This window comes from Heterodontus francisci, chromosome 4 (genome assembly GCF_036365525.1).
Source record: "Heterodontus francisci isolate sHetFra1 chromosome 4, sHetFra1.hap1, whole genome shotgun sequence".
NCBI classification, from domain to species: domain Eukaryota; kingdom Metazoa; phylum Chordata; class Chondrichthyes; order Heterodontiformes; family Heterodontidae; genus Heterodontus; species Heterodontus francisci.
In genome coordinates this window covers 2,657,238-2,681,430 of record NC_090374.1, presented here as the reverse complement: position 1 = coordinate 2,681,430, position 24,193 = coordinate 2,657,238, and the positions used below count along the sequence as shown (strand labels likewise).

The window sequence follows — 24,193 nt, the reverse complement described above, 5'->3', positions numbered from 1 at the left end:
CCTCTGGCACCACCCCTGCATCGAAGGAAGATTATGGCCAGTGCCTCCATAATTTCCACTCTTACTTCTGTAAGTATCCTTGGATGCATCTCATCTGGTCCTGGTGCCTCATCAACTTGAAGTACAGCCGGCCTATCATATAAACCGTTATCAATTTTTAGACCATCCAGTGTCGAATCCTCTTGCTATGAAGGCCAACATACCATGTGCCTTTTTTTACCGCCTGTTGCAGTAACCTGCATGCTTACCTTCAGCGATTGGTGTACGAGAACACGCAGCTCTCATTGCCTATTCCCCTCTCTGTTTTTAGCTGTTCACATAATAATTTGCCTTCCTGTTTTTGCCACCAAAGTGGATAACCTCATATTTATCCACATTATACTGCATCTGCCATGCATTAGCCACTCACTCTACTTGTCCAAATCACCCTGAAGCGCCTCTGCATCCTCCTCACAACTCACCCTCCCACCCAGTTTTGTCTCATCTGCAAATTTGCAGATATTACATTTAGTTCCCTCATCTAAATCATTAATGTATATTGTGAATAGCTGGGGTCCTAGCACCGATCCCTGCGGTACCCCACTAGTCACTGCCTGCCATTTGGAAAAAAAACCATTTATCCCTACTCTTTGTTTCCTGTCTGCCAATCAATTTTCTATCCATCGCAATACGCTACCCCCAATCCCATGTGCTTTAATTTTGCATGCTAATCTCTTATGTGGGACTTTGTCGAAAGCCTTCTGAAAATCCAAATAAACACATCCACTGGCTCCCCCTCATCAACTCTACTAGTTACATTCTCGAAGAATTTTAGTCGATTTGTCAAGCATGATTTCCCTTTCGTAAATCCATACTGACTCTGCCCGATTCTACCACTGTTCTCCAAGTGCTCTGCTATAAAATCTTTGAGAATGGACTCTAGAATTTCCCCCACTACCGACGTCAGGCTGACTGGTCTATAATTCCCTGCTTTCCCTCTACCTCCCTTTTAAAATAGTGGGCTTACGTTAGCTACCCTCCAATCTGTAGGAACTGTTCCAGAGTCTATTGAATCTTGGAAGATGACCACCAATGCATCCACTATTTCTAAGGCCACTTCCTTAAGTCCTCTGGGATGCAGACCATCAGGCCCTGGAGATTTATCGGCCTTCATTCCCATCAATTTCCCCAACACCTATTTCTCTATTTACTGATTTCCTTCAGTTCCTCTCTCTCACTAAACCCTGTGTTTCCCAATATTTCTGGTTTGATATTTGTGTCCTCCTTTGTGAAGACAGAACCAAAGTAAGTATTTAGTTGGTCAGCCATTTCTTTGTTCCCCAAAATAAATTCCCATGTTTCTGATTGTGAGGGACCTACATTTGTCTTCACTAATCTTTTTCTCTTCACACATCTATAGAAACTTTTACACTCAGTTTTTATGTTTCCACAAGCTTGCTCTCGTACTCCGTTTTCCCCTTCTTAGTCAATCCCTTGGTCCTCCTTTGCTGAATTCTAAACTGCTCCCAATCCTCAGGTCTGTTGTTTGTTCTGGCGAATTTATATGCCTCTTCCTTGGATCTAATGCTGTCTCTAATTTCCCTTGTAAGCCATGGTTTGTCTACCTTTCCCGTTTTACTTTTGCGTCAAGACAGGAATGAACAATTGTTGCAGTTCATCCATGCCTTCTTTGAATGTAGTCATTGCCTATCCACCATCATCCCTTTAAGTAACGTTTCCCAATCTGTTGCAGCCAACTCGTGCCTCATACCTTTGCAGTTTCCTTTACTAAGATTCAGGACCCTAGTCTCAGAATCAACTACGTCACTCTCCATCTTGATTAAGAATTCTATCATATTATGGTCGCTCATCCCCAAGGGGTTGCACACAACTAGACTGTCAATTATTCCTCTCTCATTACACAATACCCAGTCTAGGATGGCCTGTTCTCTAGTTGGTTCCTCAACGTATTGGTCCAGAAAACCATCCCATATACTTTTTTTTTTTTATTATTCATTCATGGGATGTGGGTGCTGCTGGCCAGGCCAGCATTTATTGCCCATCCCCAATAGCCCTGAGTGGCTTGCTAGGCCATTTCAGAGGACATGTAAGAGTCAACCACATTGCTGTGGGTCTGGAGTCACATGTAGGCCAGGCTAGGTAAGGACGGCAGATTTCCTTCCCTATATACACTCCATGAATTCCTCCTCTACAGTATTGTGACAAATTTGATTTGCCTAATCTATATGCAGATTAAAGACACCCATAATTACAGATGTTCCTTTATCGCATGCATCTCTAATTTCCTGTTTAATGCCATTCCCAACATCACCACTACAGTTTGGGGGTCTATATACAACCTCCACTAACGCTTTTTGCCCCTTAGTGTTTCTCTGCTCTCTCCATACAGATTCCAAATCGTCAGAGCTAATATCTTTCCTCACTATTGCGTTAATTTCCTCTTAACCAGCAATGCAACTCCACCACCTTTTGCTTTTTGTCTATCCATCCTAAATACAGAATTCCCCTGGATGCTCATTTTCCATCCCTGGTCACCTTGCAGCCATATCTCCGTAATCCCGACTATATCATATCCATTTACATCTATCTGCGCGATTAATTCATCCACTTTATTGCGAATGCTCTGCGCGTTAAGGCACAAAGCCTTAAGGCTTGTCTTTTTAACAACTGAGGCTGAAACCTGTTGCTTGCTTCATAGAGTAAGCTCTTTACAATTTTTTATGCATGAATAATATATCTAAGGGAGTATTTAAGATAATTAACTACAAGATTAACGTCCCCATAACTACAGATGGACAAATACTACCTTAGTGTTGCCTTTAAACTCCTCTTGATCGAAGTCAAAGTGACGGCACAGTGCACCAACAGTAAAAAGGGAGCGAAGGAGGGCAGGTTTATTGCCAACTAGAGCGGTGTTGCTGGAATCCTCCTGGTGCTGTGCCTTCAGTTTCGTTAGAGCACCTGTCAACATGAGTAAAAACACAATTATATTAAATTTAAGGGCAATGATTTTTCTCACTGTCCATGCTTTGAAGTTCAAAACCTGCATATAATAGGATGTTGGTCACTGGCCACAGGATATCAGTTTCCAGCACAATCTCACCATTGGTTTCTTGAATCCAATATCCTTGGTAAAGACACAGGTATGGGTCCAGGTTACTACTTTGTACTACCCTCTGCAAGACCTCTGTTACAAAAAAAACCATTCACGGGATGTAGATGTCACTGGCAAGACTATCATTTAACGCCCATCCCTAACTGCCTTTGAGGTGGCGATGAGCTGCCTTCTTGAACTGCTGCAGGCTGTGTGGTGAAGGTACTGACTGTGCTGTCAGACGGGGAGTTCAAGAATTTTGACCCAGCGATGAAGGAAGAACGGTAATATATTTCCAAGGCACATTAAGTATGACCTAGAGGGGTACGTGCAGGTGTTGGTGTTCTCATGTGCCAACTTCCTTTTGGGCGGTAGAAGTTGAGAGTTTGGGAGGTCCTGTCGAAGAAGCTTCGATGAGTTGCTCCAGTGCATCTTGTAGATGGTATACACTGCTGCTACTGTGCGTCGGTGGTGGAAGGAGTGAAATTTTAAGATCTTGGATTGGGTGCCAATCAAGCAGACTGCTTTGTCCTGGATGGTGTCAAGCTTCTTGAAAGTTGTTGGAGCTGTTCTCCAAGTGGGCGTTATTCTAACACACTCCTGACTTGTGCCTTGTAGATAGTGGAAAGGTTTTGGGGAGTCAGGTGGTGAGTCACCTGCTGCAGAATATCCAGCCAATGACCTTTTCTTGTACCAACAGCATTTATGTGGCCGGTCCAGTTAATTTTCTGGTCATCAGTGACCCCCAGGAAGCTGTTGATGGGGGATCCAACGAAGGTAGTGAATGTCAAGGGAAGGTGGTTAGACTCTCTTGTTGGAGATGATCATCACTGGCAAAACTTGTGTGGTGTAAATGCTACTTTCCACTTATCAGCCCAAGCCTGAATGCTGCCCAGGTGTTGCTGCATAAGGGCACGGACTGCTTCATTATATGACTCGAACTAAAGACTGTGCAATCATCAATGAACATCCTCACTTTTGATCTCATGATGGAGGGAATGTCATTGGTGAAGCTGAAAATGGTTGGGCCTAGGACACTGCCCTAAAGAACTCCTGCAGTGATGTCCTGGGGCTGAGAGGATTGCCCTCCAAAAACCACAAACATCTTCCTTTATGCTAGGAATGAATCCAACCAGCAGAGAGTTTTCTACCATTGCCACTAACAGTAATTTTGCTTGGGCTCCTTGATGCCACACTCAGTCAAATTTTGCCTTGAAGCTAAGGTCAGTCATTCTTACCCTACCTTTGGAATTTAGCTCTTTTACAAGAACACAAGAATTAGGAGCAGGAGTAGGCCATTCGGCCCCTAGAGCCTGGTCCGCCATTCAATAAGATCATGGCTGATCTGATTGTGGCCTCAACTCCACTTTCCTGTCTGTCCCCCCCCCATAACCTCCGACTCTCTTGTCGATCAAAAATCTCTCTAACTCAGCCTTGAACATATTCAATGAACCAGCTGCCACTGCTCTCTGGGGAAGAGAATTCCACAGACTAACGACGCTCTGAGAAAAAATTTCTCCTCATCTCCGTTTTAAATGGGCGCCCCCTAATTTTTAAACTGTGTCCCCTAGTTCTAGACTCCCTCACAAGGGGAAACATCCTCTCAGCATCCAACCTGTCAAGTCCCCTCAGGATCTCATGTTTCAATAAGATCACATCTCAGTCTTCTAAACTCCAATGGGTATAGGCCCAACCTGTACAACCTTTCCGCATAAGATAACCCCTTCATCCCAGGAATCAGTCGAGTGACTGGAGGAAGGTTTGTAGTGGAGTTCCCGAGGAGTCAGTATTGGGACTCTTCCTTTTCCTGATATATATTAATGACCTAGTCCTTGGTGGACAGTGCACAATTTCAAAGTTTGCAGATGATACAAAATTTGGAAGCATTGCAAACTGTGAGGAGGATAGCGTAGAACTCCAAAAGGACATAGACAAGTTGGTTGAAAGGGCAGACAGGTGGCAGATGAAGTTCAATGCAGAGAAATATGAAGTGATTCATTTTGGTAGGAAGAACATGGAAAGACAATATAACGGGTACAACTCTAAAGGGGGTGCAGGAGCAGAGGGTCCTGGTGTATATGTGCATAAGTCATTGAAGGTGGCAGGACAGGTTGAGAGAGCAGTTAATAAAGCATACAGTATAGATAGGCATTATGGTCGGCATGGACGCGGTGGGCCAAAGGGCCTGTTTCTATGCTATACGACTCTATGACTCTATGCTGGGCTTTATTAATAGGGGCATAGAGTACAACAGCAAGGAAGTTTATGTTGAACTTGTATAAGAAACTAATTCAGCCTCAGCTGCAGTACTGCATCTGATTCTGGGTGCTGCACTTTAGGAAAGATGTGAGGTCATTGGAGAGAGTACAGAAAATATTCATGAGAATGGTTCCAGGGATGAGGAATTTCCGTTATGAAGATAGATTGGAGAAGTTAGGACCGTTTTCCTTGAAAAAGAGAAGGCTGAGAGGTGAATTGATAGAGGTATTCAAAATCATGAGGGGTCTGGACAGAGTAGATAGAGAGAAACTGTTCCTACTCGTGAAAGGATCGAGAATGAGAGGGCACAGATTTAAAGCATTTGATAAGAGAAGCAAAAGTGACATGAGGAAAAGCCTCTTCATGCAGAGAGTGGTTAAGGTCTGGAATGTGCTGCCTGAGAGTGTGGTGGAGGCAGGTTCAATTGGAGCGTTCAAAAGGGAATTAGACTGTTATATGAAAAGGAAGAATGTGCAGGGTTACGGGGAGATGGCAGGGGAATGGAACAGAGTACATTGCTCTTTCAGAGAACTGGTGCAGACATGATGGGCCCAATGGCCTCCTTCTGCACTGTAACAATTCTGTGATTCTGTGAACCTTCTCTGAACTGCTTCCATTGCAATTATATCCTTTCTTAAGTGAGGAGACCAAAAGTGTAGATGCGATGTCCCCTTGACAGCATACTTCCCTACCTATTTTTGTGTCATCAGCAAATTTAGCTACCATACATTTTGACCCTTCATCCAAGTCATTGATATAGTTTGTAAATAGTGAGGCCCCAGCACTGATCCCTGTGGCACTCCAGTCGTAATGGCTTGTCAACCCGAAAATGTCCCATTTAAGCCTACTGTCTGCTTCCTGTTAGCTAACCAATCCTCTATCCATGTTAATACGTTACCCCTAGAGCATGAGTTCTTATTTTGTGTCGTAATCTTTGATGTGGCACCTTATCGAATGCCTTTTGTAAATCCAAGTAAACCATATCTAAAGGGTCCCCTTTATCCACCTTGCTTGTCACTTTCTCAAAGAACTCTAATAAATTAGTCAGACATCTTTTTCCTTTCACAAAGCCATGGTGACTCTGCCTGATTGCATTATGATTTTCTAAATACCCTAGGATGTAAGCCATCAGGTCCAGGGAACTTGTCAGCCTTCAGCTCCGATAGTTTTCTCAGTATCCTTTCCCTCGTGATTGTTTTTAAGTTCCTACCTTCCTTTTACCTCTGGATTTGCAAGTATTCTTGGGATTTTATTTGCGTGTTATACAGTGAAAACAGACACAAAATACCTGTTCAACACTTCTGCCATTTCCTTGTTTCCCATTATTAATTCCTTAGTCTCACTCTATAAGAGGCCAATGCTCACTTTAGTTACTTTTTACCTTTTTAAATACTTGTAGAAACTCTTACTATCTGTCTTAATATTTCTACCTAGCTTTCTCTCATACTCTACATACTTTTCCATTTTTAAAAAAGTCATTCTTTGCTGGTTTCTAAAATCTGTCCAATCTTCTGCCCTACCACTAATCTTCACAGTATTGTACACATTTTCTTTCAATATACTATCCTTACTAACTTCCTTAATTATCCGTAGATGGTGCATCCTTCTCCTAGAGTCTTTGTTTCTCAAAGGAACATATCTTTGCTGAGGTATGGAATATCTCCTTAAATGCCTGCCACTGCTTCTCTACTGTTCTACCTTTTAATCTATTTTTCCAGTTCACTTTAGCTAAGTCTGTCCCCTCATAAACCTAATTAAACACAATTACAAGGGTAAGAAAATAGCCTTCGATCCACACTTCTCACCTTCAAACTGAATGAAAGATTCGATCATGTTATGATCACAGTTGCCTAGAGGGTCCTTTACAAGGGGAGGCAGTGGTCTAGTGGCAATGTCACTGGACTAGTAATATTAGGAGTTAAGGCTAATGCTCTGGAGACATGGGTTTGAATCCCAGCAAGGCAGATGGTGAAATTTGAATGTAATTAATAAATCTGGAATTAAAAACTGGTCTAATGGTGACCATGAAACCATTGTCGACTGTTGCAAAAACCCATCTGGTTCACCAATGTCCTTTAAAGGAGGAAATCAGCTGTCCTTACCTGGTCTGGCCTACATGTGACTCCAGACCCACAGCAATGTGGTTGACTCTAAAATGCCCTCTGCAATGGCCTAGCAAAACACTCAGTTCAAGGGCAATTAGGGATGAGCAATAAATGCTGGCCTCACCAGTGTCACCCACATCCCACAAACGAATATATATAGTTCACATGGACTTCAGTAAGGCTTTTGATAAGGTCCTGCATCGGAGATTGGTTAAGAAGGTAAGAGCCCATGGGATCCAGGACTATTTGGCAAAGTGGATCCAAAATTGGCTTAGCGGCAGAGGGCGATGTTCAAGGGTTGTTTTAGCGTGTGGAAGCCTGTGACCAGTGGTGTACCACAGTGATCGGTGTAAGGACCCTTGCTGTTTGTAGTGTACATTAATGATTTAGACATGAATATAGGAGGTGTGATCAGTATACTTGCAGATGACACGAAAATTGGTGGTGTCGTAAATAGTGAGGATGAAAGCCTTAGATTACAGGACGATATAGATTGGCTAGCAAGATGGGCAGAACAGTGGCAAATGGAATTTAATCCTGAGAAGTGTGAGGTGATGCATATTGGGAAGACTAACAAGGCAAGGGAATATGCAATGGGTGGTACAACCTGTGGAAGAGACTGTCACTCTAGAATTGGCCTTTATAGCCACTCCAGGTGCTGCTGCACAAACCACTGACCACCTCCAGGCGCTTACCCATTATCTCTTGAGACAAGGAGGCCAAAGAAGAAGAAGAAGGTAGAACCCTAGGAAGTGCAGAGGGTCAGAGGGACCTTGGTGTACTTGTCCATAGATCACTGAAGGCAACAGCACAGGTATATAAGGTGGTTAGAAAGGCATATGGGATACTTGCCTTTATTAGCCGAAGCATAGAATATAAGAGCAGGGAGGTTATGATGGAGCTGTATAAAACGCTAATTAGGCCACAGCTGGAGTACTGTGTACAGTTCTGGTCACCACACTCTAGGAAGGATGTGATTGCACTGGAGAGGGTGCAGAAGAGATTCATCAGGATGTTGCCTGGGCTGGAGCATTTCAGCTATGAAGAGAGACTGGATAGGCTAGGGTAGTTTTCCTTAGAGCAGAGAAGGCTGAGGGGTGACCTGATAGAAGAATACAAAATTATGAGGGGCATTGATAGGGTAGATATGAATAAACTTTTTCCCTTACTGGAGATGTCAATAACCAGGGGCATAGATTTAAGGCAAGGGGCAGAAGGTTTAGAGGGGATTTGAGGAAGATAATTTTCGCCCAGAGGGTGGTTGGAATCTGGAACGCACTGCCTGAAGGGGTGGTAGAGGCAGGAACCCTCACAACATTTAAGAAGTATTTACTTGAGCACTTGAAACGCCACAGCATACAGGGCTATGGGCCAAGTGCTGGAAAATGGGATTAGAATAGATAGGTGCTTGATGGCCGGCACGGACATGATGGGCCGAAGGGCCTAATTCTTTGCTGTATAACTCTATGACTCTATATAAAAAAAGGTCATGAATTTATCCTGTCTCATTACACATTGCCAGGTCTAAATTAGCCTGCGCCCTGGTTGGCACTAGAACGTACTGCTCTAAGAAATACACTCTTATGAACTCTTTTGCCCATGTTTCGACCAAGGCTGTAATGAGGTCTGGAGCTGGGTGGCCCTGGTGAATTCAAATTAAGCATCAAATGAGCAGATTATTGGTGAGTAAACGCTGCTTGATAGCACTCTCACCAACACCCTCCATCACTTTGCTGATTGAGCGTAGACTAATGGGGCGGTAATTGGCCGAACTGAATTTGTCCTGCTAAATTTTGGACAGGCCATACATGGGCAATTTTCCACTTTGTCAGGGAGATGCCAATGCTGTAGCTTTACTGGAACAACTTGGCTAGAGGTGCAGCTAGATTTGGAGCACAAATTTTCAGGATTACAACTTGGATGTTTTTGGGCTCCATAGCTTTTGCTATAACCAGTGTGCTCAGTCGTTTCTTGATATCACGTGGAGTGAATGGAATTGGTTGAAAACTGGCTTCTGTGATGGTGAGGACCTCAAGAGGAGGCCGAGATGGATTATTCACTCTGCACTTCTGCCTGAAGATGGTTGTAAACGCTTCAGCTTGTCTTTGCATGGACGTGCTGGGCTCCTCTGTCATTGAGCCACCAAATCCTCGTTACTTGTTCAATTGTTGACCATTTATAACTGGATGAGATCCACCATTGACATGCTGCTCTCTCTTCGCCAGCTACAGGAGAAATGCCGCGAACAAATGTCCCTCTACGTTGCTTTCATTGATCTCATCAAAGCCTTTGACCTCGTCAGCAGACGTGGTCTCTTGAGACTACTAGAAAAGATCGGATGTCCACCAAAGCTACTAAGTATCATCACCTCATTCCATGACAATATGAAAGGCACAATTCAGCATAGCGGCGCCTCATCAGATCCCTTTCCTATCCTGAGTGGCGTGAAACAGGGCTGTGTTCTCGCACCTACACTGTTTGGGATCTTCTTCTCCCTGCTGTGTTCAAGTCTTCAGAAGAAGGAATTTTCCTCCACACAAGATCAGGTAGCAGGTTGTTCAACCATGCCCGTCTAAGAGCGAAGACCAAAGTACGGAAAGTCCTCATCAGGGAACTCCTCTTTGCCGACGATGCTGCATTAACATTTCACACAAAAGTGTCTGCAGAGTCTCATCGACAGGTTTGCGGCTGCCTGCAACGAATTTGGCCTAACCATCAGCCTCAAGAAAACGAACATCATGGGACAGGACGTCAGAAATGCTCCATCCATCAATATCGGAAACCACGCTCTGGAAGTGGTTCAAGAGTTCACCTACCTAGGCTCAACTATCACCAGTAACCTGTCTCCAGATGCAGAAATCAACAAGCACATGGGAAAGGCTTCCACTGCTATGTCCAGACTGGCCAAGAGAGTGTGGGAAAATGGCACACTGACACGGAACACAAAAGTCCATGTGTATCAAGCCTGTGTCCTCAGTACCTTGCTCTACGGCAGCAAGGCCTGCACAACGTATGCCAGCCAAGAGCGACGTCTCAATTCATTCCATCTTCGCTGCCTCCGGAGAATCCTTGGCATTAGGTGGCAGGACCGTATCTCCAACACAGAAGTCTTCGAAGCGGCCAACATCCCCAGCTTATACACCCTACTGAGTCAGCGGCGCTTGAGATGGCTTGGCCATGTGAGCCGCATGGAAGTTGGCAGGATCCCCAAGGACACACTGTACAGCGAGCTCGTCACTGGTATCAGACCCACCAGCTGTCCATGTCTCCGCTTTAAAGATGTCTGCAAACGCGACATGAAGTCCTGTGACATTGATCACAAGTCATGGGAGTCAGTTGCCAGTGATCGCCAGAGCTGGCAGACAGCCATAAAGGCGAGGCTAAAGTGTCGAAGCGACGTAGCAGTTGGCAGGAAAAAAGACCGAAGCGCAAGGAGAGAGCCAACTGTGCAACAGCCCCGACAACCAATTTTTTCTGCAGCACCTGTGGAAGAGTCTGTCATTCTAGAATTGGCCTTTATAGCCACTCCAGGTGCTGCTTCACAAACCACTGACCACCTCCAGGCGCTTACCCATTGTCTCTCGAGACAAGGAGGCCAAAGAAGAGGAGGAGGTAAGACGACAGAGCACTGATCAGATCTGTTGATTGTGGGATCGCTTAATCTGTCTATTGCATGCTGCTTCTGCTATTTAACACGCTGTTTTTTGTTATTGCTTCACCAGGATGGCAGCTCATTTTTAGATACACCTGGTGTTGCTCCTGGCATGCTCTCCTCATTGAACGGAGTTGGTCCCCTGGCTTGATGACAATGGTAGAGTGAAGGATATACCAGGCCAGGTGGTTAGATTGTGCTAGAATGCAATCCTGATGCTGCTGATGGTACACAGTGCCACACGGATATCCAGTTTTCAGCAGCTAGATCTACTTTGAATCTATCAATTTTGCACAGTGGTAGTGCCACACAACACATTGAAGGGTGCCCTCAATATGAAGACAGGAATTCATCTCCACAAGGACAGCATAGTGCTCACTGTTTTCAATACTGTCATGGACAGACACAGTTGCTCCAAGTAGATTAGTGAGGCCGAGGTTAAGCAGATTTTTCCCCCTTGTTGGTTCGCGCACCATCTGCCGCAAGACCCAGTCTGGCAAATATATCTTTCAGGACTTGGCCAGTTAGGTCAGTAGTGCTGGCACCAAGCATCTTTTGGTCATGAACATTGAAGTCCCTCATCCAGAGTGTATTTGTCCCTTAAATAAAAACAAGAAATGCTGGAAATACTCAGCAGGTCTGGCAGCATCTGTAGAGAGAGAAGCAGAGTTAACGTTTCGGGTCAGTGACCCTTCTTCGGAACTGACAAATATTAGATATGTAAAAGGTTATAAGCAAGTAAAGCGGGGGTGGGGCAAGAGATAACAAAGGAGGTGCAGACTGGACAAGGCCACATAGCTGAGCAGAAGGTCATGCAGCAAAGGCAAACAATATGTTAATGGTGTGTTGAAAGACAAAGCATTAGTACAGATTGGGTGTTCACGGACTGAAGATTGAACAGCAGAAAGTACAAATATGAAAATAAAAGTGGGTAAGCAAACTGAACAAACGACGAAATGAAATAAACATACAAAAAGAAAATTGTAAAAAATGTAAAAAAGAAAAAATAACTAAAAATAAAAGTAAAATGGGGGGCCCGTCATGCTCTGAAATGATTGAACTCAATGTTCAGTCCGGCAGGCTGTAGTGTGCCTAATCGGTAAATGAGATGCTGTTCCTCGAGCTTACGTTGATGTTCACTGGAACACTGCAGCAATCCCAGGACAGAGATGTGAGCATGAGAGCAGGGGGGAATGTTGAAATGGCAAGCAACCGGAAGCTCATGATCCTGCTTGCGGACTGAGTGGAGGTGTTCCGCAAAGCGGTCACCCAGTCTGCGCTTGGTCTCCCCAATGTACAGTAGACCACATTGAGAGCAGTGAATACAGTATACTACATTGAAAGAAGTACAAGTAAATCGCTGCTTCACTTGAAAGGAGTGTTTGGGGCCTGGGATAGTGAGGAGAGAGGAGGTAAATGGGCAGGTATTACACCTCCTGCAATCGCAGGGGAAGGTGCCATGGGAAGGGGACGAGTTGGTGGGGGTAATGGAGGAGTGGACCAGGGTGTCGCAGAGGGAACGATCCCTTCGGAATGCTGACAGGGGAAGGGAGGGGAAGATGCGTTTGGTAGTGGCATCACGCTGGAGGTGGCAGAAATGGCGGAGGATGATCCTTTGGATATGGAGGCTGATGGGGTGGAAAGGGAGGACAAGGGGAACCCTGTCACGGTTCTGGGAGGGAGGGGAAGGGGTGAGGGTAGAGGTGCGGGAAATGGGCTGGACACGGCTGACCTTTTGGTCAGCTATGTGGCCTTGTCCAATCTGCACCTTCTCCTTTGTTATCTCTTGCCCCACCGCCGCTTTACTTGCTTATAACCTTTTACATTTCTAATATTTGCCAGTTCCGAAGAAAGGTCACTGACCCGAAACATTAACTCTGCTTCTCTCTCCACAGATGCTGCCAGACCTGCTGAGTATTTCCAGCATTCCTTGTTTTTATTTCAGATTTCCAGCATCTGCAGTATTTTGCTTTTATTTTTGTATTTGTCCCTTGCTACCCTCAGTGCTTCTTCCAAGTGGCGTTCAATATGGATCAGTACTGATTCATCAGCTAAGGGAGGGCAATAGGTGGTAATCAGCAGCAGGTTTCCTTTCCTATGTTTGACCTGAAGCCATGAGACTTCATGGGGTCCAGAGTCAATGGTGAGGAGTGATAATCCAGGAGTGATAATGGGTAATGGGTGAAAAATATTTTCCTCAAATCCCCTCTAAACCTCCTGCCCCTTACCCTAGATCTATGCCCCCTGGTTCTTGATCCCTCCGCTAACGGAAAAAAGTCTCTTCCTATCTAACCTATCAATGCGCTTCATAATCTTGTACACCTCAATCAGGTCTCCCCTCAGCCTTCTCTGCTCCAAGGAAAACAACCCTAGCCTTTTCAGTCTCTCTTCCTGGCTGAAATGCTCCAGCCCAGGCAACATCCTGGTGAATCTCCTCTACACCCTCTCCAGTGCAATCACATCCTTCCTAAAGTGTGGTGGCCAGAACTGTACATAGTACTCCAACTATGGCCTAACTAGCATTTTATATAGCTCCATCATAACCTCCCTGCTCTTATATTCTATGCCTCAGCTAATAAAGGCAAGTATCCCATATGCCTTCCTAACTACCTTATCTATTTGTGCTGCTGCCTTCAGTAATCTATGGACAAGTACACCAAGGTCCCTCTGACCCTCTGTACTTCCTAGGGTTCTACCATCCACTGTATATTCCCTTGCCTTGTTAGTCCTCCCAAAATGCATCACCTCACACTTCAATTTGCCACTGCTCCGCCCATCTTACCAGCCCATCTATATCGTCCTGTAATCTAAGGATTTCCTCCTCACTATTTACAACACCACCAATTTTCCTGTCATCTGCGAACTTACTAATCATGCCTCCTATACTCACGTCTAAATCATTAATGTACACTACAAACAGCAAGGGTCCCAGCACCGATCCCTGCGGTACACCACTGGTCACAGGCCTCCAATCGCAAAAACAGCCCTCGACCATTACCCTCTGCCTCTTGCCACTAAACCAATTTTGGATCCAATTTGCCAAATTGGCCTGGATCCCATGGGCTCTTACCTTCTTAACCAACCTCCCATGCGGGACCTTAGCAAAAGCCTTACTGAAATCCATGTATACTACATCTACTGCTTTACCCTCATCGACACATCTAGTCTTCTCCTCGAAAAATTCAATCAAGTTAGTTAGACACGATCGCCCCCTGACAAAGCTATGCTGACTATCCCTGATTAATCCCTGCCTCTCCAAGTGGAGATTAATCCTGTTGCTCAGAATTTTTTCCCAATATTTTCCCAACCACTGATGTTAAACTCACCGGCCTATAATTACCTGGTTTATCCCAACTACCCATCTCTGGTGGGTCAGGACATACCCAAGGATGGTGATGGAAGATTCTGGGACATTGGTTCGTTCTTTACATTTCCTTAGTTTTAGGAAATGAAGATGGGCAGGTGGAAGGAGTGGCAGTGGGAGAGCATTTCGGTGGTAATGATCATAATTCAGTCAGTTGAAACATAGTTATGGAAAAAGACACAGATAGAACAGGAGTTAGAGTTCTCAATTGGGGCAAGGCCAATTTTACTAAGCTGATTTAGCGAAAGTGGACCGGAAACAGCTACCTGAAGGTAAATCAGTGTCAGAGCAGTGGAGGCATTCAAAAGGGAGATTCGGGGGTTCAGAGTAAACATTTTCCACAAAGAAAAAGGTTGAGACAGCCAAATCTAGACCCCATGGATGTCAAGGAGCCTACAGGGTAAGATAAGGCAGAAAAGGAAAGCTTATGTTCAACACCAAGAACTCAATACTACAGAAAGCCGAGAGGAGTATAGAAAGTGGAGGGGTGAAATCAAAAAGGAAATTAGGAAAGCAAAGAGAGGGCATGAAAGAATATTGGCAAGCAAAATCAAGGTGAACCCAAAGATATTTTATCAATACATTAAGAGTAAGAGGGTAACTAAGGAAAGAGTAGGGCCCATAAAAGGTAACCTGTGTGTAGGGGCGGAAGATGTTGGTATTGCTCTTAATGAATACTTTGCGTCTGTCTTCACAAGAGGGGGATGATGCAGATACTGTAGTTAAGCAAGAGGGGTGTGAAGTATTGGATGTGAGAAACATAGGAAGAGAGGAAGTATCAATGGGATTAGCATCCTTGAAAGTTGATAAATCACCAGGGCCAGATGAAATGTACCCCAGGTTGTTAAAAGAAGAGAGGAAATAGCAGAACGTCTGATCATCATTTTCCAGCCCCCACTGGATACAGGTGTGATGCTGGAGGACTGCCGGACAGCTGCCATTATACCTCTGTTTAAAAAGGGAGCGAGGGATAGAACTAATAATTACAGGCCAGTCAGTTTAACCTCAGTAGTGGGCAAATTATTGGAATCAATTCTGAGAGACACAATTAACTGTCACTTAGAAGGGCACAGACTAATCAAGAGCAGTCAACATGCATGTTAAGTGAAGGTCGTGTCTGACTAACTTAATGAACCTAACAAGGCGGATTGATGGGGGTCATGCAGTTGATGTGGTCTACAAGGATTTTAGCAAGGCTTTTGACAAGATCCCAAATAGCAGATTGGTTAAAAAAATAAAAGCCCATAGGATCCAGGGAAATGCAGCAAGGTGGATACAAAATTGGCTCAGTGGCAAAAGCAAAGAGTAATTGTTGACAGGTGTTTTTGCGACTGGAGGGCTGTTTCCAGTGGCGTTCCGCAGGGCTCAGTACTGGGTCCTTTGCTTTTTGTGGTATATATTAACGATTTGGATGTAAATGTAAAGGGCATGATCAAGACGTTTGCAGATTGAGGAGGATAGCTTAGGCGGCAGGAAAATACTGATGGACTGGGCAGGTGGGCAGAAAAGTGGCACATGGAATTCAACCTGGAGGTGTGTGAGGTGATGCATTTGGGGAGGTCAAACAAGGCAAAGGAATACCCGATTAATGGGAGAATACAGAGAGGTGTGGAGGAAGTGAGGGTCCTTGGAGTGAATGGCGTATGTCCACTGATCCCTGAAGGTATAACAGGTCAATAAGGTGGTTAAGACAGCATATGGAATCCTTTCCTTTATTAGCCGAGGTACAGAATATCAGAGCAGGGAGGTTATGCTGGAACTGTATAACTCATTGGTTAGGCCACAACTTGAGTACCATGTGCAGTTCTGGTCACCTCATTACAGAAAGGATGTAATTGCACTAGAGAGGGTACAGAGGAGATATACGAGGATGTTGCTGGGACTGGAAAAATGCAGCTATGAGGAAAGATCGGATAGGCTGGGGTTGTTCTCCTTGGAACAGAGAAGACTGAGGGTAGGTCTGATTGAAATGTACAAAATTATGAGGGAACTGGGTAGAGTGGAGGTGAAGGGCCGGTTTACCTTAGTAGGGAGGTCAGTGACTAGGGGGCATAGATTTAAGGTAGAATGATTAGAGGGGAGATGAGGAAGAATTTTTTCAGTCAGAGGATGGTGGTGGTGTCTGGAACTCACTACCTGAAAGGGTAGTTGAGGCCAGAACCCTCAACTCATTTAAAAAGGTGTCCGGATATGCACCTCAAGTGCCATAACCTGCAGGGCTACGGACCAAATGCTGGAAGGTGGGATTAGACTGGGTGGCTTGTTTTTTGGCCAGCGCAGACACAATGGGCCAAGTGGCCTCTTTTTGTGCAATAAACTTGCTATGATTCTATGATTGGCTGTAAGGTATGATTCTGTGAATATGACTGTGTTAAGCTGTTGCTTGGCTTGCCTGTGGTACAGCTCCCCCAATTTTGGCACAAGTCCGCAAATGTTATTGAGGAGGACTTGCAGGGTTGACTGGGCTGGGCGTGCCTTTTTTGTGTTCGAATCCAGTGTCGAGGTCAATGCTGGGTGGTCCATCCGATTTTATTCTTATGGTTTTCCATAGTGGTTTAACACAATTGAGTGTGTTGCTAGGCCACTTCAGAGGGTAGTTAAGCAGCCTGTGCATAGTTGGCACGGAAGAGCAGCCCTTTCCCTGTGGGATCATGTTATGCCAGGAAGCCACACATGGAGATACCACTGCCCTATGCTAACTATTTGCTTTGCTTAGACTTTTAATTGCTAAAAAAAAACACAACCACCTTCTTGCATTGAAGCACCTCATTAAACACACATAAAAGGCCAGTGTCCTGTGGAAGTAAACTAGGCACTTTTCATATGATTTCCAGAGGACAATGGATCTCAAATGCAGTTGACAGAAGTTCCACTTCATAGCCACTTGCTGGAAGAGGAGACCCCTGCGGTCTATTATTCCTGTTCCCCAGACAGCAGGGTGTTTAAGATTCTTATACAACCTATTTTCTCCATGCCTAACCACTACAAAAGTGATGAATGTACATCGTTACCTTGTTATTCCTCTGGGGTGATGTAGCCAAGGGTCAAGCTTAAGTTCTATTAACGAAGGAACCCTGGTTCGCAGGCCAGTTTACTCAGCAGCATCCTGGTCCAACTAAAGCCAGACTACAGTGGACGTGGCTTCAACCATATACAGTGGACCGGAAGTCAGACCTAGTTGGGCTACAGATTCTCTGCACTAAAGGACATTAGTGAACTAATTGGGGTTTTATGACAATCCAGCTGCTTTCATAATCATTTATTTTTGCAGCTAGCTTACAAGTTTAAAGTACACTTTATTACGAGAGAAATTGAAAATAAAGGTAAGGATGTTATGCTTCAGTTATTTAAGGAAGGATGTGAATATGTTGGAGGCTGTTCAGAGGAGGTTTACTAGATTAATACCTGGAATGAGCGGGTTGTCTTTTGAGGAAATGTTGGACAGACTGGGCTTGATTTCACTGGAGTTTAGAAGAGTGAGGTTAAGACTTGATTGAAGTATACAAGCTCCTGAGCAGTCTTGTCAAGGGGGATGTGGAAAGGATGTTTCCTCCTGTAAGTGAGTCCAGAATTAGGGGGCACTGTTTTAATATTAGGGTTCACCCTTTTAGGACAGAGATGAGGAGAAATTTTTTCTGAGGGTTGTGCGACTCGAACTCTGCCTCAGAAGGTGGTGGAGGCAGGGTCATTGAATAACTTTAATGCAAAGGTAGATAAATTCTTGTTCGGCAAGGGAATCAAAGGTTGATGGGAGTGTGGAATACGAGACTCAAACAGATCAGCCATGATCTTATTGAATAGCAGAGCAGGTTCGAGGGGCCGAATGGCCTACTTCTGCTCCTAATTTGTATGTTCATAAGTTAAAAAAGGGCGAGGCCGAGAGCCGAGTGGTTACAGAAGGTGAGGCCAGGATGGGGCTGTCAGAGGGTGTGGTCGAGAGCAGAGTAGTCACTGAGGGCCAGTCTGACTGAGAGTCAGTTGGGGGAAGACGGTGGCCTAGTGGTAGCGTCACTGGACTAGTAATCCAGAGGTCCAGGCTAATGCTCTGGGGACACAGGTTCAAATCCCATCATGGAAGCAGCTGGAATTTAAATTCAATTAATCAATAAAAATCTGGAATTGAAAGCTAGTCTCTGTTACGGTGCCATGAAATTATAGATTGTCATAAAAACCCATCTTGTTCACTTTTATTTACTTATTTATTTAGAGATACAGCACTGAAACAGGCCCTTCGGCCCACCGAGTCTGTGCCGACCAAGAACCACCCATTTATACTAACCCTGCAGTAATCCCATATTCCCTACACTAGGGGCAATTTATAATGGCCAATTTACCTATCATAATGTCCTTCAGGGAAGGAAATCTGCCATCCTTACCTGGTCTGGCCGACATGTGACTCCAGATCCACAGCAATATGGCTGACTCTTAACTGGCCTTTGAAATGGCCTAGCATGCCATTCGGTTCAAAGGCAATTAGGGATGGGCAACAAATCTGGCCTGCCAATGATGCCCACATCCCATAAAAGAAGAAAAAAATGAACGAGAGAGAAAAAAAAAGTCGCAGTGATATCACAGCACAAGTGCACGGGGTTAAGTCTACAGGTAAACGATTAATTTCATTTAATCAACCGATAAAAATAAGCTAGATCAGTTAGTTAATATAATTAAAATTTAACAATGTCAATCTCATAATACACAAACTTTAATAAAAGCAAAATACTGCAGACCTTTCATCAGAACTGACAAAGGTTATAAGCAAGTGAAGGTGGGGGACAGAGAGAAGAGAACAAAAGGAAAGGTGTGTGATAGGGTAGTGGGCAGGAGATTAAAAGGCAAAGATGTCATGGGACAAAAAGGCAAAGAGTGCGCTAATGCTTGCAGTGAAAGACAAAGCATTAGTGCACAGTGTGTGTTAATGGCAGAATAACGAACAGTTTTGTCCTACAAGAGAAGGGGCAGTATTGGACCTAATCCTAGGGAATGAAGCCAGACAAGTAGTAGAAGTGTCAGTGGGGGTGCATTCAGGGGATAGTGACCATAACTCTAAGATTTAAGGTAGTTATGGAAAAGGACAAAGATGGACTAGAAATAAAGGTACTTAATTGGGAGAAGGCTAATTTCAATATGACAAAACAGAATCTGGCCAAAGTGGACTGGGAGCAGCTACTTGTAGGAAAGTCTACATCAGATCAGTGGGAGTCAAAGAGGATAGTGAGAGTTCTGAGTGACAGCCAACTCGGGTGATGGTAGGATCAACATGTCCAGGGTACCCTGGATGTCAAGGGATACAGAGGATTGGATCAGGAAAAAAAAAGGAGGCTTATGGCAGATTCAGAGTGCTGAAAACAGTGGAGGCACTAGAGGAGTATAGAGAGTGTAGGCGGGGGTACTTAAAAAAGTAATTAGGAGGGCGAAAAGGGGACAAGTAAAAACAGTGGAGGGCAAGATAAAGGAAAATCCTAAGGCATTTTTTAAGTATGTTAAGGGCAAGAGGATAACCAGGGAAACAGTCAGGCCCATTAGGGACCGAAGTGGCAATGTGTGTGAGGAGCCGGAGGACATAGGTTTTTTAAAAATTCATTCATGGGAAGTGGGCGCCGCTGGCTAGGCCAGCATTTATTGCCCATCCCTAATTGCCCTTGAGAAGGTGGTGGCAAGCTGCCTTCTTGAACCACTGCAATCCATGTGAAGTAGATACACCCACAGTATTGTTAGGAAGGGAGTTCCAGGATTTTGACCCAGCGACAGTGAAGGAACGGTGATATAGTCCCAAGTCAGGATGGTGTGTGATTTGGATGGGAACTTGCAGGTGGTGGTGTTCCCATGCATCTGCTGCCCTTGTCCTTCTAGTTGGTAGAGGTCACGGGTTTAAAAGGTGCTGTCTAAAGAGTCTTGGTGCGTTGCTGCAGTGCATCTTGCAGATGGTACACACTGCTGCCACTGTGCATCGGTGGTGGAGGGAGTGAATGTTTGTGAATGGGGTGCCAATCAAGCCGGCTGCTTTGTCCTGGATGGTGCTGAGCTTCTTGAGTGTTGTTGGAGCTGCACCCACCCAGGCAAGTGAAGAGTATTCCATCACACTCCTGACATGTGTCTTGTGGACAGGCTTTGGGGAGTCAGGAGACGAGTTACTCGCCGCAGGATTCCCAGCCTCTGATCTGCTCTTGTAGCCACAGTATTTATATGGCTACTCCAGTTCAGTTTCTGGTCAATGGTAGCCTCTAGGATGTTGATAATGGGGGATTCAGTGATGGTAATACCATTGAATGTCAAGGGGAGATAGTTAGATTCTCTCTTGTTGGAGATGGTTGTTGCCTGATACTTGTGTGGCGCAAATGTTACTTGCCACTTATCAGCCCAAGCCTGGATATTATCCAGGTCTCGCTGCATTTCTACATGGACTGCTTCAGTAACTGAGGAGTCACGAATGGTGCTTAATATTGTGCAATCATCAGCAAATATCCCCACTTTTGACCTTATGATTGAAGGAAGGTCATTGATGAAGCAGCTGAAGATGGTTGGGCCCAGGACACTACCCTGAGTAACTCCTGCAGTGTTGTCCTGGAGCTGAGATGATTGACCTCCAACAACCACACCATCTTCCTTTGTGCTCAGTATGACTCCAACCAGCAGAGAGTTTTCCCCCTGATTTCCATTGACTCCAGTTTTGCTAGGGCTCCTTGATGCCATACTCGGTCAAATGCTGCCTTGATGTCAAGTGTATGCAATCTCACCTCATCTCTTGAGTTCAGCTCTTTTGTCCATGTTTGAACAAAGGCTGTAATGAGGTCAGGAGCTGAGTGGCCCTGGTGGAATCCAAACTGAGCATCATTGAGCAGGTTATTGCTAAGCAAGTGCTGCTTGATGGCACTGTTGATGAAACCTTCCATCACTTTACTGATAATTGAGAGTAGACTGATGGGGCGGTAATTGGCCGGGTTGGACTTGTCCTGCTTTTTGTGAACAGGACATACCTGGGCAATTTTCCACATTGTTGGGTAGATGCCAGTGTTGTAGTTGTACTGGAACAGCTTGGTTAGGGGTGCGGCAAGTTCTGGAGCACAGGTCTTCAGAACTATTGCCTGAATATTGCCAGGGCCCATAGCCTTTGCAGTATACAGTGCCTTCAGTTGTTTTTTGATATCACGCGGAGTGAATCAAGTTGGCTGAAGTCTGGCATCTGTGATGCTGGGGACTTCAGGAGCAGGCAGAGATGGATGATCAACTCGGCACTTCTGGCTGAATATGAATGCAAATGCTTCTGCCTTATCTTTCACACTGATGTGCTGGGCTCCCCCATCATTGAGGATGGGGATATTTGTGGAGCCTCCTCCTCCAGTTAGTTGTTCAATTGTCCACCATTCACGGCTGGATGTGGCAGGACTGCAGAGCTTAGATCTGATCCGTTGGTTATGGGATCACTTAGCTCTATTGCATGCTGCTTACACAGCTTGGCACACAAGCAGTCCTCTGTTGTAGCTTCACCAGGCTGACACGTCATTTTGAGGTATGCCTGCTGTTGCTCCTGACATGCCCTTTTACACTCTTCATTGAACCAGTGTTGGTCTCCTGGCTTGATGGTCATGGTAGAGTGGGGGATATGCCGGGCCATGAGGTTATAGATTGCGGTTGAGTACAATTCTGCTGCTGCTGATAGCCCACAGTGCCTCATGGATGCCCAGTTTTGCATTGCTAGATCTTTTTGCGAGGAGCAGCTTTGACAGAACGAGGTGCGGAGCGGACTTACAGCTGAGCGGTCAATTTCAGTAAGTTACAAGTTAATCCCCTTTTGTTTCGGAGGACCAGGGGACTGCTGGGTAAGGGAAAACTATTTATTTGGGCAATTTTAAAATCTTTATCTTTTTGCAAGGAGCAGCTTTGACAGAACGAGGTGCGGAACGGACTTACAGCTGAGCGGTCAATTTCAGTAAGTGACAAGTTAATCCCCTTTTGTTTCGGAGGACCAGGGGACTGCTGGGTAAGGGAAAACTATTTATTTGGGCAGTTTTAAAATCTTTATCTTTTTGCGAGGAGCAGCTTTGACAGAACGAGGTGCGGAGCGGACTTACAGCTGAGCGGTCAATTTCAGTAAGTTACAAGTTAATCCCCTTTTGTTTCGGAGGACCAGGGGACTGCTGGGTAAGGGAAAACTATTTATTTGGGCAGTGGCAGTACCCGAGACACTACACGTGTAGTGTCTCCCACCCACCCTCCTCCTCTAACCAAAAAAAAAAGGACTCTGGTGTGTTGATAAGGTAAGCTTTTTATTTAAAAAGTTCAGTCCGTCGGATTGCTAAGCGAACAAGTTTTGACTTTTTTTTTTTCGTTTGGATTTCCAGTAGATTTGTTGGGAATCTAGAATAGTGGGAATGGAGGTAAAGGCAGTTGTATGTTCCTCCTGCAGAATGTGGGAGGTAGGGGTCGCCAAGAGTGTCCCTGCTGACTGCATCTGCGGGAAGTGCACCCAACTCCAGCTCCTCGCAGACCGCGTTAGGGAACTGGAGCTGGATGAACTTCGGATCATTCGGGAGGCGGAGGGGATTATTGACAGGAGTTATAGGGAGGCAGTCACACCTCAGGTAAAAGAAGTAGGTAGATGGGTTACCGACAGGGGAAGGAAAGGGAACCAGCAGGCAGTGCAGGGATCCCCTGTGGCCGTTTCCCTCAACAACAGGTATACCGTTTTGGATACTGTTCGGGGGGACGACTTACCAGGGGTAAGCAATAGGGTGCAGGTCTCTGGCACACAGTCTGCCCCTGTTGCTCAGAAGGGAAAGGGGAAGAGGAGCAGAGCATTAGTCATTGGGGACTTCATAGTTAGGGGAAAAGATAGGAGGTTCTGTGGGAACGAGAGAGACTCACGGTTGGTGTGTTGCCTCCCAGGTGCCAGGGTACGTGATGTCTCTGATCGTGTTTTTGGGATCCTTAAGGGGGAGGGGGAGCACCCCCAAGTCGTGGTCCACAGAGGCACCAACGACATAGGTAGGAAGAGAGATGGGGATTTAAGGCAGAAATTCAGGGAGCTAGGGTGGAAGCTTAGAGCGAGAACAACCAGAGTTGTTATCTCTGGGTTGTTGGCCGTGCCACGTGCTAGCGAAGAGAGGAACAGGGAGAGAGAGGAGTTGAACATGTGGCTGCAGGGATGGCGCAGGAGGGAGGGTTTTGGTTTCCTGGATAATTGGGGCTCTTTCTGGGGTAGGTGGGACCTCTACAAACAGGATGGTCTTCACCTGAACCAGAGGGGTACCAATATCCTGGGGGGGGAGATTTGTTAGTGCTCTTCGGAGGGGTTTAAACTAAATCAGCAGGGGAATGGGAACCTAAATTGTAGTTCCAGTGTACAGGCTGTTGAGAGTAGTGAGGTAGGGGATAAGGTTACAGGGACGCAAGAGGGCACTGGCAAGCAAGAACTTGGTTTAAAGTGTGTCTACTTCAACGCCAGGAGCATCCGGAATAAGGTGGGTGAGCTTGCAGCATGGGTTGGTACCTGGGATCCTGATGTTGTGGCCATTTCAGAGACATGGGTAGAGCAGGGGCAGGAATGGATGTTGCAGGTTCCGGGGTTTAGATGTTTCAGTAAGAACAGAGAAGAGGGTAAAAGAGGGGGGGGGGTGTGGCATTGTTAATCAAGGAAAGTATTACAGCGGCAGAAAGGACGTTTGAGGACTCGTCTACTGAGGTAGTATGGGCCGAGGTTAGAAACAGGAGAGGAGAGGTCA

At 45.4% G+C, this 24,193-nt stretch overlaps 1 protein-coding gene across 1 annotated transcript in view; it reads right to left on the bottom strand.

Annotated features, from left to right (window-relative positions):
• Positions 1 to 24,193, bottom strand: part of LOC137368865 (nipped-B-like protein) — a 693,066-nt gene that overhangs the window by 117,094 nt on the left and 551,779 nt on the right. Inside the window, exons 38-39 of the mRNA XM_068029073.1 lie at positions 2,804 to 2,961; positions 2,609 to 2,623 (exon numbers count right to left, since the gene is read on the bottom strand). Coding sequence (XP_067885174.1) covers positions 2,609 to 2,623; positions 2,804 to 2,961 — 173 coding nt within the window. The remainder of the gene's footprint in view (positions 1 to 2,608; positions 2,624 to 2,803; positions 2,962 to 24,193) is intronic.